General features: G+C 33.1%; 3 protein-coding genes and 1 pseudogene across 4 annotated transcripts; 3 read left to right on the top strand and 1 right to left on the bottom strand.

Moving 5' to 3' along the window:
- The first annotated feature begins 905 nt into the window (after positions 1–905).
- LOC114375281 (11-beta-hydroxysteroid dehydrogenase-like 5) lies at positions 906–3,388 on the top strand. Its single transcript, XM_028333060.1, has 6 exons — positions 906–1,170; positions 1,324–1,516; positions 1,734–1,819; positions 1,960–2,091; positions 2,434–2,598; positions 2,889–3,388. The coding sequence occupies exons 1-6, from the start codon at positions 988–990 to the stop codon at positions 3,219–3,221; spliced, it is 1,092 nt and encodes a 363-aa protein (XP_028188861.1). The 5' UTR covers positions 906–987; the 3' UTR covers positions 3,222–3,388.
- Positions 3,389–4,220: 832 nt separating this feature from the next.
- Positions 4,221–5,898, top strand: LOC114375938 (annotated as a pseudogene).
- A 2,496-nt stretch (positions 5,899–8,394) lies between these two features.
- LOC114375975 (probable acyl-activating enzyme 1, peroxisomal) lies at positions 8,395–10,745 on the top strand. 2 transcript variants are annotated; one of them, XM_028333856.1, is made up of 2 exons: positions 8,395–8,950; positions 9,095–10,745. In XM_028333856.1, exons 1-2 carry the CDS (start codon positions 8,747–8,749, stop codon positions 10,550–10,552), a joined length of 1,662 nt encoding a protein of 553 aa, XP_028189657.1. In that variant the 5' UTR covers positions 8,395–8,746; the 3' UTR covers positions 10,553–10,745. The 2 variants fall into 2 exon arrangements, with proteins under 2 accessions (XP_028189657.1, XP_028189658.1); XM_028333857.1 differs by having other exon boundaries at positions 8,865–8,993.
- Positions 10,746–12,283: 1,538 nt separating this feature from the next.
- Positions 12,284–13,296, bottom strand: LOC114375983 (ethylene-responsive transcription factor ERF020-like). Its single transcript, XM_028333871.1, has one exon. The coding sequence runs from the start codon at positions 13,062–13,064 to the stop codon at positions 12,525–12,527; it is 540 nt and encodes a 179-aa protein (XP_028189672.1). The 5' UTR covers positions 13,065–13,296; the 3' UTR covers positions 12,284–12,524.
- Between the last annotated feature and the right edge of the window lie 5,088 nt (positions 13,297–18,384).

Here is an 18,384-nt window from a genome sequence, read left to right as displayed (position 1 = left end):
AAAAATATAACTTTTTTAAAAAAATAATTTTTTTATTCATTTTTAATCTTTAAAATATTATGCATAATAGAAATAGACCTGAAAATTAACTTATTCTTGAATTTAATTACTTTAGTTTGACCCAGGTTCTTTTAAGGTCTGATGTATCATTTTTAAAGTTTCAGCAAGCTCTACCAACAAAAGAAAAAATCTAACCTAATTTGAAAAAAGAAAAAATCTAACCTATTTTGAAAAAAAAAAAAGTACTATAGGTATCTTCGTGAGCATGTTTTGCGGTAAAAAAAAATAAATAAAAAATATCTTCCTGAAAAGACTACACTGAATCGGTTTAATTGGATAGTTTTTTTTTTTTTTTGAGGAAGATAGATTTGATTTTTAGGAATCACCGAATTTGTACAAATTAATAAGAACCCGCAATAGAGAGAAATTAACGTGCAACATTCGTACCTGTCTCACGCAATTTAGATTTAGACCGACATTTAATTTTCTTAACAACTATGTAACATTTTTTTCCTTCCATTTGATTGAAGTCTTTTATCATAGAGGTTGGTAGTTAAAAAAGACTAGAGATGGATTATGTGTTGCTTAAAACCACGAGAATAAGTAGATAGCTAGTATAATTCACATGAAAATGTTTGTTTTGGAGTGTCATTAAATAGGTATCCTAGAAGAGACGAATTGCGTGTTTCATTTCTAAAATTATTAGCACAAGAGGTTAATTAATAAAAGGGTGTCCTAGGCCATGGGGCAGTGCAGGTGTCTCGTACCTGAAGATTCCATAGGCAGCAAAGATAAATTCACTCATTCGGTCTGCAGCAAAGTTCCATCCGTCACAACATGATGTCTCTCCACATCCACGTGTGCTCTCAGCTCTTTTTCTATTTGCATGTTATAATAACACTCTTCAAACCATTACATTTACATGTCCAACTCACACACCCTCTCTTCTCTCTTTCAATTCCTTCCCAGCTCTTCATTGAAGAAGCTATGGACTTTCTAAACTTCTTGCTTAACTTGTTGGTCCCTCCAGGCAGTATGATCACCTTGGCTTTCTCATGGCCTGCACTTTGCTTCCTCAATTTTTGTGAGTGGCTTTATAATAGTATATATGGTGAGGATATGGATAATAAAGTGGTCATAATCACCGGGGCATCTTCAGGCATTGGAGAGGCAAGTTCTCTTTGTATTATGCATGTTTCTCATTTTTCACCTATTCATGTTTCTTCAACCTTAAATAAAGCCCAAATAGATTGTGCCTCTATGTTTGAAAAAATAATAGTAACATACTGGCAAAAACTCATGTGGTTTAGTTTGGAATTGCAGCAAATTGCATATGAGTATGCTTTGAGGAGAGCAAATTTAACGTTGGTGGCCCGCAGAGAGCACAGGCTAAGAGGGATCGCTGAGAATGCAAAGAGATTGGGTGCAAGACATGTGATGATTATGGCAGCAGATGTTGTGAAGGAAGATGATTGTAGGAGATTTGTTAACGAAACCATAAATGTCTTTGGCCGTGGTATGCTTTGTTGTGCACTTTAATTTCACTAAGATCTACCACGCCACCTTTCACATGCATCATTGTCTATTTTTCATGTTGTATATATTTGATTGTCTATCATGGTAACTTTTCCAACAAAGACAATTTTGTTGTGAAAGAAAGGACATTTGCACCTTTACATTCTTATTACTCATTTATTTTTCCGTGCTCTTGCATTTGTCTTTTGTGAGTGCAGTAGATCATCTTGTAAATACAGTGAGTTTGGGACATACATTCTGCTTTGAAGAAGCTACAGACACATCAGTTTTCCCTGTTCTCCTGGTAAGGATTCCAATATGCCAGATCCGAATTTCAATTGGCATAGAACTCTAATTTGCCAATTATTCATAATTCTTTTTTAAAAAAATTTAAGGAGGTTGGTATTCCGTGATAGTATGGTCTTTAAAACTTTTCATTCTCAGGATATTAATTTTTGGGGGAATGTTTATCCAACATTTGTGGCTCTTCCTTACCTTCATCAAAGCAATGGTCGTATTATTATCAATGCATCAGTTGAAAGTTGGTTGCCTATGCCAAGGATGAGTTTATATGCTGTAAGTATATATGCATTAACATTCTGTGTTCATGATGACAATAATATAGTTCAGAAGTTTGAGATATCGGGCTCTTTTTGCAGCATAATTAGCATTAACATTCTGTCTTCTTTATAACAAAAGAATATGTTTAGTTTGTTTAGTGGATTCTAAGAAGAAAGCATTTGACGCTAATGATACCATTGACAAGTTTAATGAAACTTATGCTCAATAAACCAAATTTTTGTCTATTGTATGGCATTTTGAAAACGTCAAGAAGGTTGGCTTACTTGGTCAACCTTATATGCTCTTGACAACTTGCATTTAGTCTTTGAATCTAATTCTCTATTCTCTGTATGCAAGGCTGCAAAGGCAGCATTAGTGAACTTTTATGAGACACTGAGATTTGAGTTGAAAGATGAGGTTGGAATAACAATAGCCACACATGGTTGGATTGGAAGCGAAATGACGAGGGGCAAGTTCATGCTGGAGGAGGGTGCGGAGATGCAATGGAAGGAAGAAAGAGAAGTAAGTAGTCCATACTAGATGGTGCTTTCTGTTTCATTTGCCCATGGTAGTTATTTATAATCAAGAGGACTTGGATAGTATTACTATTAGAAAAATGCATGGTCTTTTTAATTACCCATGTTGATACTTCCAAATGGCAGTAACAACTTACCATCTTTGCTATGTGCATAAACAAAGTTGGTTTGATGTATTTGAAATGTACTACTACAATGTAATACAATTATGAAGCAAGTTATCCATGGTCTTGAATTGTTAATACTGAATATAGATTTTGATTATTGATGAATTAGGTGCACGTGACGGGAGGACCAGTAGAGGAGTTCGCAAGGTTGATAGTATCAGGGGCATGTAGAGGAGATGCATATGTGAAGTTTCCTAGCTGGTATGATGTATTCCTACTATACAGGGTGTTTGCTCCAAGAGTTCTTAACTGGGCATTCAGGCTTCTTATTTCGCCACAAGGGACAAGAAGAGCTTCTTCTTATGTAGGGACTGGCAAACACATCGAAGCTGTGGGTATGGTGAGACCTATGGCTATGCTGGAGGGAACCTCACCTACACACAATGCCATTGGTCCTCTTACCTTCTCTGGCCAGCTGATCAGCCAGCACAAGCTCGATTAATTCCAACATCATATCCTCCAGAAAATTATGAAGCCATCTACTTTTTCTATATACATATATGCCTTTATCATTTATTGCATTCTTGCTATCACCATGCTTCGTGAAACTATGTCATGTTGTTGGACTTTGTTGTCAAAAATGAAAATAAACTTGTCTTGATTGCCAAATCCTGTCTCTTGCGTTGCATGTGATCAAAATTCTTCATTTGGCCATATATACCTTGACACTTTGTAAAAAGAAAAATGAGTTGCATTCACTTTCCAATGCATTCAACAACTTAGAATCACCAAACGAAGATTAGGTGACTTATTTTATTTCGGTTAATCATTTAAAACACACTTTCAAAATCTCAATCATTCAATATTCATCCAACATTTATAAACCGAGCAAATAGCAAATTATACCGACACTCCTTGTATTTTGTCAAATTATATACAAATTACAACACTCTTGTCTTTTTTACCCTTACACAAATTTCGTATAATTGTTTTAAAAACAGTATATTGACTTTTCTTTTTGCGTTATACACTCTCTCTCTTTAAGGTTTAAAAAATATTACACATGTATCCATCTATAAGAGAAGTCATTGTAAGAGTAAAAAAAAAATATTTTGTGTAATTCAACAAAACATAAGGAAATGTCTAAGTGTAATTTAAATATGTCTCCAATGAATGGAAAAGTGATTGTTTTTACTAAATCCTTTTCTAAATATGTAAATGGGTGTTGATAATCCTTTTCATTTATGATATTATAAGTTATGACGATGGGTGTAAGGACTATTTAAAAAATGTTTTATATGTTAAATAGTAACAATTTATTTATGAAAAAACTTATTTTGAAAAGCTTTTAAAAATAGAACATTAAAATTGGATTAAAAAAAAAAGAAACCTTATATAAAAAAGGGAAAATTGAAAAATTACTTACTCCAAATAATTTTTGAGTAAGAAAGTTTAAGTGGCTGAATTGTTTGAGTAAGATAATGAATTATTGTAAACTTTCAATAATATCTTTAATTTCCATTAATAAAAAATAATTTTTTTGGAACTTAACGACGAGGACAGTAGAGCCATACTCACTCACTGCACTACTTAACCAGCAAGGTTGTTCCTATCCACAGACAGGGATGCTCTTCCTTTGATTTGAGGCTGCGTAATTTTGTATTTGTAACCGAACAGAAACACAGCCGCCACTTCCGACGTGGCGTTTTTGATGGAAAAAATCAAGAGTCTGAATTTGGCAAATCTAGTTCAACTCTGCATCACCGACAAAGCTCATTTATCCGGCAAGGTTGTTCACACTCGACTCTTCCGTCTCGCCCTTTTCTCCGACACCTTTCTCTCCAACCATTTCATCGAACTCTATTCCCAATGCGACCACATTGCCTCTGCTCGCCACGTGTTCGACAACATTCCTCACAAAAACATCTTTTCCTGGAACGCCATTTTGGCCGCTTATTGCAAAGCCCGCAGTTTCCAACACGCGTGCTGTCTTTTCCTGCAAATGCCTCAAAGGAACACCAACTCACTCAACACCTTGATCAGCACCATGGTGCGATGTGGTTATGGACGCCAGGCATTGGATACCTACGATTCAGTGATGCTGGATGGAGTTAAACCCTCTCATATAACATTCGCTACCGTTTTTAGTGCTTGTGGTTCTTTGTGTGATGCAGACTGTGGCAGGAGAAATCATGGGGTTGTGGTCAAGGTTGGTCTTCAAAGTAATATATATGTCGTTAATGCTCTTTTGTACATGTATGCTAAGTGCATGCTTAATGCGGATGCGCTTCGTGTTTTTAGGGACATTCCTGAGCCTAATGAGGTTACTTTTACTACCATGATGGGTGGATTGGCACAGACAAATCAAGTCAAGGAAGCTCCAGAATTGTTTAGACTCATGTTGAGAAAAGGGATTCGTGTCGATTCTGTGCCCTTGTCCAGCATATTGGGTGTCTGTGCTAAAGGGGAAAGGGATGTTGGTCTCTGTCACGGGATCTCAACTAATGCACACACTATCAGTTAAACTGGGATTTGAGAGAGACCTCCATTTATGCAACTCGTTGCTTGATATGTATGCGAAAATATGGGACATGGATAGTGCTGAGAAGGTTTTTGTTAATTTGAATCTTCACAGTGTAGTTTCTTGGAATATAATGATAGCTGGGTATGGGAACAGATGTAACAGTGAGAAAGCTGCAGAGTATCTTCAGAGAATGCAGTGTGATGGATATGAACCAGATGATGTTACTTATGTTAACATGCTGACTGCGTGTGTCAAGTCCGGGGATGTTAGAACCGGGCGTCAAATATTTGACTGCATGCCATGCCCTAGTTTGACTTTGTGGAATGCTTTACTCTCAGGCTATAATCAGAAAGCGGATCATAGAGAGGAAGTTTAACTGTTTAGAAAAATGCAATTTCAATGCCAACATCCTCATCGGACTACTTTGGCCATTATTCTCAGTTCATGTGCTGAATCGGGACTTCTTGAGGCTGGATAGGAGGTTCATGCAGCATCTCAAAAACTTGGATTTTATGATGATGTCTATGTTGCCAGTAGCCTTATTAATGTGTACTCGAAATGTGGGAAAATGGAGTTGTCTAGTCATAACATGAAGAATTCTAAATTTTTTAGTGAGTTTTGAAAAAGCAACGCATAGTAGTTTTACTTCAAATTTTGAACCGAGCGGCTTAAGATCTAAATTTAAGAAGAAATCTTTTATTTACTTATAAAATTATCGATTAAATTAACATAATTAATTTTATTTAACACTTAAAATTAACAGTTACTTATAATATTTTAATTAAAATTTATTTTTAAATATAATTTTATAATAATTTTTTTTGAGATATATTAATACTAAAAAAAGTTAGGGCTTTTTTTGGAGGGCCTAAAGCCCTTATTTGATTGCTTGGGCCTTAACCCCGTCCTGATTTTGAAAAATATTGGAAGGAGATGGTTGGGAAACATTTGAAGGGATATAAATGAGTTTGTCAAACCTATGATAAGGTTTATATCGGCTGTCACTTATCTACATGATTTTTTGTTGTTGTTGGCATAAGGCCTATTTCACTGTGTGAAGGCATCGATTCTATTATAAAAATATATATCAAGAGAAAAAATAAGTATAATTTTTAACACTTTTTAAGAGATTATATATATGTACAAGAAGTTGATTTCAAAATAATTCTTTTTACAATATTTAAAATAATTTTAAACTCTGATCATTTTTAATTTATAGATCAATTATTTTAATTACAATGTTTAGTTTCGATTATTATATGTTTTTTAATATAATGTACTATATGTACGTTTAATCTTCTATTGTATCTTAAAATATTCTTAACAAAAAATATTAAAAAATAAAACAAAATCTTACTGGTAACAAGTGGAAGAACCAAACAAAAAGAATAATGAAATCCTATGTAAAGAAAGATAATAGATAAATTTAATAAATATTTTTAAAATACTAAAGAAATAAAATATAAGAAATTAAAAGTTAGTATTAAGAAAACACTACAGATTATTAAAATAAGTTTATTTATTTAATGTAATTAATGAGGTAAAGAAATTCAGCTTTAAAAACTTTAAACTAATTAAATATACTTACCAATAATATACATACCTAAATTTATTTCCTTCAAGTTTTTATACAATAAAACGAGGAAAAGAAACAAAAATTACTGAATAACCTACTAAATTATTTCATTTTTTTTGTTACATAAAACTATCTCCTTTTCTATTTGTTGTTTCTTTCGTTTCTTTTTTTTTTAAATTAAACATTTCATAAGTGCCCTGTCTGGTTTTTTTTTTTTTTTCCCACAGAAAATGGATCCGAAGACAAAGATAAGGAGGCCATAACGATGGGAAAATAAAAAAAGTAGGAAGATAAGTAGGTGCGGGTCACCGATAAATTTGAATTAATCCAAATGTACTCAAACGGTTTGAGTTAGATAATTTTTATTTTTTTATCAAATTTAAATTCAATTAATTAAATCTATTGAATTTTGAATTGGGTCATAAATTTTAATATCTGAATCATTGATTTGACTCGTTGATCTGCTAATTTGTATTAAATTATTATTATTATTATTGTTATTATTATTATTATTAATATATGTAATATATAATATATATTTTTAAAATTTTAAAAAATCAAATATTATTGACTATTGATTAGAGACTTGTTGACTTGAATGGAATAAACATCAACACATCCTTAATGAAAGCGATAAGGATTTTGTTGATTCAAGTCACTTCAAATGGGCTTTTAAAATTTTTTTGGATTTATTTACAAAGAGTAAATCTCATAATGACTCATTGATTTTGGTAGAAAAAAATATTTAAAATTCATCCTTATATAATATATTTAATTTTTCATCCTTCGTGAATAGATAAATAAACAGGAGTTGGTGAATTAAAATGAGATGTGATATCATCATTAAAATTTCTTTTTAATAAAAAAATCTATACAAAAAATTATATCTAATTCATTTAATAAAAATTATAACTTATAAAAAATATTACCTAAAAAAAAATAATAGACACAATTAAATATTTTATCCTATTAATCCAATCCAACCTAAACCCTTTACCAATAAGTTATATTTCTTTTTTTTTTCTTCTTAAAAAACTAATCCAAATCAACCTAAACCTAACTTAAAGTGACCCACTTACATCCCTCCAAAATAAATAAGGACAAGCCATTGGACGTGGCACATCCATCCACGACTGCTTTGTGATAATCTACTATTTTATTATCGTAATGGTGATAAGGTAGCGAAGGCTATCCTCTTTAATAATCATTTTTCTATCACATGAATCATGAATGACACGATGCGGAACAGTGTTTTTACTTTTTAAATCCCTTTTACCTGAATTATTATATTATATAAGTACAAAAACTTAAATATTAGAAATAGTAAAAACAATTATGTAGTAAAATGATTAATTATGATATTGCATAAGCATAAAAAGAACATTTTTCTTAAAAAGATTATTTCACAAGTAAATAATATTATAAAACAATGATATAGATATATTTTAATTTTAACTTTTTAAATCATGTCTGTCGTTATTTATTTTTTTGAAAAATTTCAATTATTAATTATCCATAACTTAAGAAATTTCATTGACATCTGGGTAAAGAAATGTTTACAAAGTATTCCATTGGAAACTGGCAAAGAAAAAGAAGGTAGTGTGAGTGGTACTCATACCGGATTCAGTTGCAGTTGCAGTGACGTTTTCTCTGCTTGAGATATTACTAATTATTTAAAACTTATGGATGGATGAGATGAAAATCGACAAGTATTTGTCTGGCGGAGATAACGACGGTAGATGAAAATCGACATGTTTCAATAAATCAGATTTAATCCAAGGGTCCAGATTCGTTAATAGTAGTAGATGGAAATCGAATCCATTACCAAAATTTAGTAAAGTACTTATGATTATCATATTATGTAATAACAGTCACATGCATTAATATGAATATATAGTTTGAGTTTGAGCACAAGCCAGGTTGAGAGATGGAGGGAAGTATCCGGTGCTCTGCCAACTACGTTTCTCTCACTCCAATCAGCTTCTTGGACCGCGCCGCCGTCGTTTACCGCGACAGACTTTCTCTTGTCTCCGGTGACGTTACCTACACGTGGACCCAGACACACCAACGCTGCATCAAACTTGCTTCTTCCATTTCTCAACTTGGTGTCGGTCTTTCTCCCCTCGATGTGGTTTGTTTCTCTCTCTTCATCATTCTGCAACCCAATTAATGATGTACTGATCTTTGCTTTGGATTGAATCGAAAGTCTAACACTTTTTTTTTTTTTTTTTTATCTTATCTATTCATACTTATGGTTTCTGATGAATTTAATCAGGTTGCTGTATTGGCCCCTAATGTTCCAGCTATGTATGAGCTGCATTTTGCTGTTCCCATGTCAGGGGCTGTTCTCTGCACGCTAAATACACGTCATGATTCTGCAATGGTTTCCTTGTTGCTAAAACATTCTGAGGCCAAACTTGTTTTTGTTGATTATCAATTACTTGATATTGCTAAAGGAGCACTTCAAATCCTGTCAAAAATCACCACCAAGCTTCCCCATTTGGTCTTAATTTTGGAGTCTGGACATCCATCACCTCCCCATGCTAAAGGAACCTTGACATACGAGGATCTTATAGCTAAAGGGAGCCTTCAATTTGAGGTGAGGAGGCCAAAGGATGAGTGGGATCCAATCTCCCTTAATTACACTTCTGGAACTACATCAAACCCCAAGGGTGTGATCTATAGCCACAGAGGTGCCTATCTTAATTCTCTGGCTACGGTTCTTCTTAACGAGATGAGGTCTATGCCGGTATATTTATGGTGTGTTCCCATGTTTCACTGCAATGGTTGGTGCCTCCCTTGGGCCATTGCTGCTCAGGGTGGCACTAACGTCTGCCAAAGAAGTGTCACCGCTGAAGGGATATTTCACAATATTTTTAGGCACAAGGTTACTCACATGGGGGGTGCACCGACAGTTTTAAACATGATAATCAATTCACCACCCAAAGTCCGGAAGCCGCTTCCGGGAAAGGTCGAAGTGATGACAGGTGGTGCACCACCGCCTCCGGATGTGATTATCAGGATGGAAGAACTGGGATTCAATGTGACTCATTCATATGGTTTGACAGAAACCTATGGTCCAGGATCAATTTGCACATGGAAACCAGAATGGGACAATCTGTCTCGAGATGCACAAGCAAAACTCAAGGCACGTCAAGGAGTGGCCCATGTTGGGATGGAAGACCTAGATGTGAAAGATCCTCACACAATGAAGAGTGTACCGGCTGATGCAAAAACCATGGGTGAGGTGATGTTCAGGGGCAACACTGTGATGAATGGATATCTGAAGGACTTGAAAGCAACACAAGAGGCATTTAAAGGTGGATGGTTTTGGACTGGTGATTTGGGAGTAAAGCATCCTGATGGATACATAGAGCTTAAGGATCGCTCGAAGGACATCATCATCTCTGGTGGAGAAAATATTAGCACAATTGAGTTGGAAGGAGTCATTTTTAGTCATCCAGCAGTTTTTGAGGCAGCTGTTGTTGGGAGACCTGATGATTATTGGGGAGAGACACCTTGTGCATTTGTGAAGCTCAAGGAGGGATGCAGTGCCACATCAGATGAGATAATCCAATTTTGTCAGAATCGTTTGCCTCGTTTTATGGCCCCTCGAACTGTGGTGTTTACTGATCTGCCAAAGACATCAACTGGTAAGACTCAGAAATTTGTTCTTAGGGAGAAAGCAAAGGCCATGGGAAGCTTGACTAAGAAGAACGCTAGCCGGTTATAAGGCACATTTATTCTGAAATTTTAATGGAATGTTTGTTGATGTTATGTGCTTTAAGGTTTTTATTTTCGTTTATTTATAAAATAAAATCTGTCCATTTGTATGAATAGACAATTATGCATAGTTGTAACAAGAAAAAAAAAAAAAAAGAGACACTTGTGCAAAGTCAATTCAACCATTGTATCTTTTTTTCTCATCTAGAAGTTTGCATAGATTTATAAGAAAACTAAAAAGAATTAGTGTAAACTCCAAAATTGATCCTTCAGTTTTTGTCATTAAATTAGTTTCTCAACAATAGATAAGAAAAAAAAAACACTAAAATTCATTTTCTTGTGTTACAAAAATGTTCAGAGGTTTAAGATGTGAAGTGTGAACACTGTAATCTTTGAAAGAACCTCTGGACTCCATGTCGGCTGCGATTGTGATTGCATTCAAGAGCCTATCATCAAGAAGCCTGTAAAAGAATGCAATCTTTTATGACAATGATAGGTCTCTGTTACTGGTAATTGGTAAATTGGCATGTATGCATCTTTCTTGATCGCTGCGGCAAAGAAATGCAAAATGCAAGAAACAGTGAAAGCAAGCCCCGTATCATCAAAAGGGCCCCAGTTATTTCTATAACAAAAAGGTAAAGTCTTTGAGACAAATGCAAAATGTGGTCGACAGAGAGGGCCAAGCAAGGACACAAACTTTTGATGGGAATGGACTCCAAAGGCAGGGGAACATGTTTTGTCTTTGTGGATGAACTATGAAAGTAAGATAACTAGAACTAGCAATTAGTAATTAACAGGCACAAGAAAAGTGAGCCGGACTGAAGTAGTGATGAGATCAGCAGGAACAGGAATAGGAGCCATCATGTATTCCTTCTCCTGGCTGGCTTCTTGTAAATTGTGGCTAAGAGTGACGTAGGCTTGTGGAAGAAAATTCCATATCAAGTCTGTTTACTCTGTTTCATTGGGAAAAAGATTGTTGGGCACTTTTGGGGTATAGACATCTAAAAAGAGATAGGAAGGGAAGAAAAATAAGTGACTGATATGTGATAAAGAAAAAGAGAAATAGAAAAAAAATAAAGGGTGTCACTTGGTTGCTTTTCCAAATATCATAATTCATTATTGATGTACCCTTTAATGGTTGGCCTGCTCACTTGCAAAGGATTTTATCGATATAGGTATCTTAAATCCAATGCTAATTTGACTTTTTATATGTTCATAACTGATTGATTAACGAAGAGTTGAGCTATTCCGCTGATCACGGTGGTCTGATTAAAAAAATTATGAGCTTACTTTGACTTTTTTTTATTTGATTTTGTTGTGCATACATGACACGTATGATTCTTTCTCCGTACTCCCTAGTTATAGTTGCTAGTCTCTTGTGTGCCCTCCTGCTATTCGACAAAAATTCCAAGCAATGAAAACAACTTTACATCCCTTAAATAGGCAATCAGTTTCGTTTCTCATAATTAGCTAGTACTGGTTTAGTTTAACTTTTATATGTAAGTGGTTTCTAAGTGAGTAATTCACAAATACTAGCTGAATTTTATTATATCTAAAATTAGAACTTTCATCTTATTGACAAGTTGAATAATTACAAGTAAACGAAAGACACTAAATGGTAAATAATTTTTATAAAGAAATATTTTCGTTAACTCTCAGTTACTACGTGGTAATAAAAGGTGAACGCACTCAAGTTTGAGTGGGTTTAGCAAGGGAATTAACAATTTGAAAACTAACAACGTGCACAAAATGCAAATGGCGTGAAAGTGTGAAATTGACCAAGTTCATTTTGGGGGTACAATCTTTCTTGTTTTACCTTTTTTTAGTTTCTTCAAAAGGCAGCTAGCGCACATCAAATTATATATCATCATCTCTGACCGTTTAAACACCAACACTAGCAGTAATTATCTGTAACTACTAACTATGCGCATCGATCATAAAAAAAAAAAAAAAAAGATAACTAAAGTTGAAACCTAGAACAGCTAAAGATAATCTTCAATGGAAATGCTCAAGGCATCCCTTTCCGTAGAATCTCCACCACTTCCATGCCAAGACCCACCATCATCATCCCACCAAAACACATCCGAATGATCAGCACCACCTTCTCCAACAACATTACACACAGACGCAGTACTAGTCCTCTCATCACTCTCGCAATTAGTTTCTGCCCCCACCGTTGAAGTTTTGCCCGCAACAATGTTTCTTGCATCAACATCCATGCCAACATCGGAAGCCACCTTCTGCACAGACCTCGGAGACATGTCCCTGAGCTGAACACTGTACGAAGACAAGGTTTCGGGGAAGTTAAGTTTGTCCAACGAAGAAGGCCTACTTAGACAGTAGACGGCAACGTCGTGAGCCACCGCGGCAGCCTCCGGCGTGGCGTAGGTTCCCAACCACAAACGCTCTTGCGTGCCCGGAACACGAATCTCCGACACCCATTTGCCCCATTTTCGACGCCGAACTCCCTTCAACTTGTTGTTTGTGCTTGTAATTCCATGCATCGCCGAACTCCTACTCATAGGGATATACTATAATTATATTGACTTTGTGTTGTGTATTCTGAGAGAAGAAGATGAAGAGGATGTGCTTATATAGGTTTGAAGATTTTTAGAGCCAAAGGAAAGGGTTTTCGAAGATTGAAAAAAGCAAAACCGAACGGGTAGGTGGGAACTGGGAAGAAAGTAAAGTCAAATTTCTCAAAGATCAAAGTAAAATTTAAGGAAGAGCTTTAGTATGCACCGCACGAATCAATAATATAAAAAAGTCTGTCCTTGCATTTAAGTCTTACCAAGTTGGAGGGACAACCAATACCAAGGCCACCAACTAGATTCTAAATGCATCCTTTAGTTCAGATTTTTTTTATTATAATACTATTGCATATAGTAGTTTTTTAGTTGTTGATTTAATAAATTCTTTTTTTATTAAACACAGTTGTTTTAAGTTTTTTTCTTCTTAATTAATATGGAAAATTTAACAAATTTGTATAAAAAGTACTACTTTTTGGACCTAAATATAAAAAATAAAAAAAACATTTTGAAGTCAAATATAATTAAATTTTAATTATTTGATCATATTTAATGATATCACTTTAAGAATATTCGTATACCTTTCAATTAATTTCAATGATTCATTTTATTTTTATATTAAATTTTAATAAAAAACACTTTAGGAAAAAATGTTTTTCCAATGTGATTAGTAAAATTAAATAATATTAATTAACTTTCTCAATCAACATAAAGTTAGTTATTTTTTTATTTTAAGTCTGGAGGCCGTAATTATTAATGTATTTTGATCATAATTAGCTTACTTTAATAAAATAAAAACTTATTTATTTTGACCACCCTGTTAATCTTTTTTGAGGGATGACCCTGATAATATTTTAATAAAGCTCGTTATCATTTATTTATTTATTTATTTTATTGGAAAGGAGTCTTCCACTAGCTGAAAACATGATGAGAGGAGGAATTTCAATTTACACACCTTGCTTTCAGGTTTTTGTAAAGCCACACGCCCTTCCAGGGGATGAAATTCACGCACCACTCACCACTCACCACTCACCACATACCTTTAATTTTCTCTCATTTTTCTCCCAAATCACACTCTCCTTCTTCCAACCCAAATCACTCTGCTTCTTCTTCCTCCTCTGTTGGCCCCACCCTCCTACTCTTCCCTCTCCGATTGAGCCATCGCCGGCGAGAGCCACCGTGCCTACCTGTTGTTGTTCTTCCTTCTCTGTTCTTCACCCTTATTGTTGATCTGTTCACTGGTTCCCTCGGAATGTCGTTAGAGAGAGATTAAAAAATGTTTTTTTTTTTTAAATGTGATGGAGATCTTGGCTGTTGCTCTAGTGCTGAATATTCACATTTTGAAGTGTTCAACCCTTCACCAGACCTCTTCTTGTTCTTTCGTGGTACTGTGACTGGATATAGAATAAGCACGTGTTCACAGTTCATAATACTAATATTCAAGTTTATCAAGAGTGTCTAGACCGACTTATGAGAGTTTGTGTACAAATCTTATATTAGTAAAGAATTTATTTTATAAAAAAATAATAGTAAAATATTTATAAATAACATACTAATTAAATATTTTAACAATATAATTAAATAAAATAATACATCATAAATTTTACGATACATAAATAATAAAGTCTAATAATATATCAATAATATATAATAATTTGTCGATGTTATAATAGTTATATATTATTCACATTGAAGATTTGGAGATGTTATTAGAGAATAAGGGTTTAATGTTATTAAAGAAAAAAAAATTATTCAGAAATAACACACTAAATGAAAGTATGTTGAATACTAAATAAATAAAAAATAATCTAAAATAACTTATACTTTGGTCTATTCTTTTTATTTGATGATTCGTTAATTCAGTGATAAAAACTAGAGAATCTACCTTAGAGGAGTTGATCGAGTTTACCTATAATCTGTCTATACATAAATTAACTTACAAAATATAAGTGGACTCATAAATTCGTAAGAATTAGTAAGTTAATTTAAATTTAATAAGCATGTTAATATTTAATTTTACAAGTGTTAAAAATAATTTATAAAGTGAGTCAAGTGATTCTAATTGGTTATTACTTGAAAATTATCTTTATCCATAAAAAATATTTTTGTAAATATTTATTTATTCTAATTGAAAAGTCTATTGGAAATTAGCATAAATGCATGACTTTAGATAATTCAGATTCAATTGTGATTTGGAAAACGTAATTTGCCTTACCAAAGGCACGTTTACAAGTCCATATATGATATATATGTACTTTGGCGTACAGTATACTCCTATGTGTTGGTCTAGCATCATAATTCAGACACTATTTTAAGGATTAATAGAAGTTTTGACACAGAGCGATCCATTCTCATCTAAAGATTCAACAAAACAAATGACCTCTTTGATTTGTTTCATCTATGTTTACCAATATTATCGATCCTCTCTCTTTTTTGTTTTCGAAAACAATAAGGATGGTAATAGTATCGCGTTGGCTTTCATTCAAAATCATAGAAACTAAAAGTAATTAAGTGAATGATTATGATGGTGGATCACTCCCACATCCACTAGCTACCATCTCCTTAACTTTTCAGAAGAAGTTAAGAGAGTGATGTTCCCTTCCTCCCACTAGAGCAACTTGCATGCATGTGTTAAAAGAATGGTTGACGAGTTCAATCCTTGATGAGAAAACCACATCTAACAACAAATATCTAAAGCACGTACATTATACGTTCCAGTGGCAATGGGAACTTAGAGGACGCATAAAGTGCAAATTTGTTCTTTTTCTGTTTGCTTTCACATGCCAATATTAATGATCTTTCATTTCAGGCCTACCCAGCAACAACAACAACCCAGGAATTGGAAACAATTAAGCAGAGTTGATTACGCGTTTGCGCTTTTTTATTCAAGTAACAAGGGCTCTCTCTCCCACAATATTCACCAAGCATAATCTGAAAAGACAAGACTAAATATTCAATCAAGATTTATTATTTTATTTAGATAAATAATCTAATTAAATATTTTTTAATAAATTCTTACAAAATAAGAGTTTATTCACAAGAAATTTATCAAAATGAGTTCAAAGATATTATTTTGATAAAAAAATAATAGTAAAATTTATTATAAAAGTAAGAATCTATAGGGAGGTCATAAACTACTTATTAACTTCAAATAAACTGATTTGGACGGGCTGCTGGACATTGAGAAGGAACTTATCTCAGTAGAAGAAAAAACTACTGAAAGAGATGGAGGCATTCATGAGGAGCATTACCATATAGCTAATGAACAAGATAGATGGGTTTAGAAGACTGAGCAAAATGGCCAACATTCGACCAAATCCACCTACAAAGTAATCAAGGCAAAGCATAAAAGGGTGGCAGGGGAGGGTTTTTTTCTATATATAAAAAAAAAAGTGGATGAAATGTGTGCCTCCAAAAGTTTATTTTTGGTGTGTAGAAAGTAGCTCTAGATAGGATACCCACTGTCCATAATCAGGCTTTCTGAAATATTATTGGTAGTAATGAAATGAGGTGTAAGGGGTGTGGAATTGCTAAGGAAAGCATGAAGTACTTATTCTTTGAAAACACTTTTTTTCATTACCCACACTTCAATTAAATGCATTTTTTGGCTACCATTTTGTTGAGTAGAATTGAATGCACTTTTAAAAAAAAATGGTTTTTTGTGGTAGAATTGAATGCACTTGAAGCACTTGGATTAGCAGTATACATCCACATTGAAAATAAAACGATAGTGAAGTCAACACAAAAGTAACTATTTACTCCCTCCATTCTCTTTTATAAGAAAAAAAAATGATTTCATATTAAAAGTTAGTTTCCTTCATTAAATTCTATCATTTCTAATTAAAAAATAAATATTTTATAAATTATTTTTTATTGGAATTTGATAATAAGCACAAATCCTAAATTAAACGAAGAATATTTTAAATATAATCTCATTAAATAAAATAAAAGTAATTAAGTTTTTCTTATATTTTTAAAAAAAATTATAAAAGAAAATTGCTTTAGAAGATCACAATAAGTTCAACTCACCGTGTTATTAAACAGGCACTAAAGTGTGTTTGGGATTCATAAAAGAAAAGTGTGTTTGGATGAACATTTTTTAAAAAAATAAATTAATTGTACAAAATTAATTTTAAAGTTATAAAATTTTCAATTAACCTTTTTTATTCATTTTGAAATTGTATTGAAGGTTGACTTTATTAACTATTTTAAATATACTCATTAACTATTGTTTTCAATTAATTAATATTATTACAGTTGATTTTATTACACATAGGCAAACGACAAAAAAAAAAAAAGTAATTTAACCATGACTTTATATCACAAACCAAACAAACACCAGATGATGAGCTATCCCGTGAGAAGAAATGTATGTGGTTGAGAGTCCTAAGTGAAAAGCCAGTAAAAAAAGAAGAGAGAAGAGCAAATTTTGGAATGTCACGGTAAAATGTGAACTTTAAAATACAAAAAGTTGTGCATTTGGCAAGATATACAATATTAGATAGAGAAGAGAAAAAGGAAATGTGATTACTAAGAGGATCAGAGGAATATTGTGATAGCTAATTAATTGAAAGCATTAGTGAGGGGCTCTCCCTCTTGAGGATAGACAAATTAAAGAGTTTCCTCAAAGCGGGAGTGAGAAGTCTCAGAATGGGATTTTCAAATATGCTAACTAAATCATTAACCATTTAACCCAATACCACACAAACACAACAACATAACAGGATAATGAACTCAGTTTAGCCACATCTCCATTCTAATTTCTAAATTAAACCATCCCATTCCCACCACCAACTTTTTTCTTTTTATCCATCTGTTACTAAAATGTTTAACATAATTTTTTAATTGTCAAAATATAAGTAACGTAACTTTTTTTATTTATTTTCCTTACGTAGATGATAGATCAATAAATAATAGACACATCACTATCAATACATAAGACTAGACTAATATCCTCACTAAAAAAAATAAACAAAAAATTGTCGCATTACATATACTTTGATAATTAAGGTATTTACATATTTTTTTAATATGTGTGACTTTTTTTTATAAATATATATGATCTTTTTGTTTTACAAATACTAATAATAATTTTTTTTATTAATGAACATAAAATTTAAATTTGAGTTATTTTACCTTTGGCCGACTCTAGATTCCATTTTGCGTAGCATTTTAGTTGCTCAGGTGTCCTTCGTGGCTAATAACACTATCCTACAAAGTTTACCACTGCAGTGATCAAGACAAGTGGTAGTTATATTCGGTGGCTGAGAATTTTGTTTTCTATTTTCAATCAAGGGATAAAATAGAAATAGGG

This window comes from Glycine soja, chromosome 11, assembly GCF_004193775.1.
Source record: "Glycine soja cultivar W05 chromosome 11, ASM419377v2, whole genome shotgun sequence".
NCBI lineage: Eukaryota > Viridiplantae > Streptophyta > Magnoliopsida > Fabales > Fabaceae > Glycine > Glycine soja.
Note: the sequence above shows the minus strand (reverse complement) of the source record. Positions and strands in the feature narration are given on the sequence as shown.

What these genes read in the sequence shown, in the direction of transcription:
- LOC114375281 (XM_028333060.1), top strand. Translation starts at nt 988, where the DNA reads ATGGACTTTCTAAACTTCTTGCTTAACTTGTTGGTCCCTCCAGGCAGT. An exon ending in CAAGGATGAGTTTATATGCT is followed by an intron (nt 2,092 to 2,433) that starts GTAAGTATATAT and finishes TCTGTATGCAAG; the next exon opens with GCTGCAAAGGCAGCATTAGT. An exon ending in AATGGAAGGAAGAAAGAGAA is followed by an intron (nt 2,599 to 2,888) that starts GTAAGTAGTCCA and finishes TTGATGAATTAG; the next exon opens with GTGCACGTGACGGGAGGACC.
- LOC114375975 (XM_028333856.1), top strand. Translation starts at nt 8,747, where the DNA reads ATGGAGGGAAGTATCCGGTGCTCTGCCAACTACGTTTCTCTCACTCCA. An exon ending in GTCTTTCTCCCCTCGATGTG is followed by an intron (nt 8,951 to 9,094) that starts GTTTGTTTCTCT and finishes GAATTTAATCAG; the next exon opens with GTTGCTGTATTGGCCCCTAA.
- LOC114375983 (XM_028333871.1), bottom strand. Translation starts at nt 13,064, where the DNA reads ATGAGTAGGAGTTCGGCGATGCATGGAATTACAAGCACAAACAACAAG.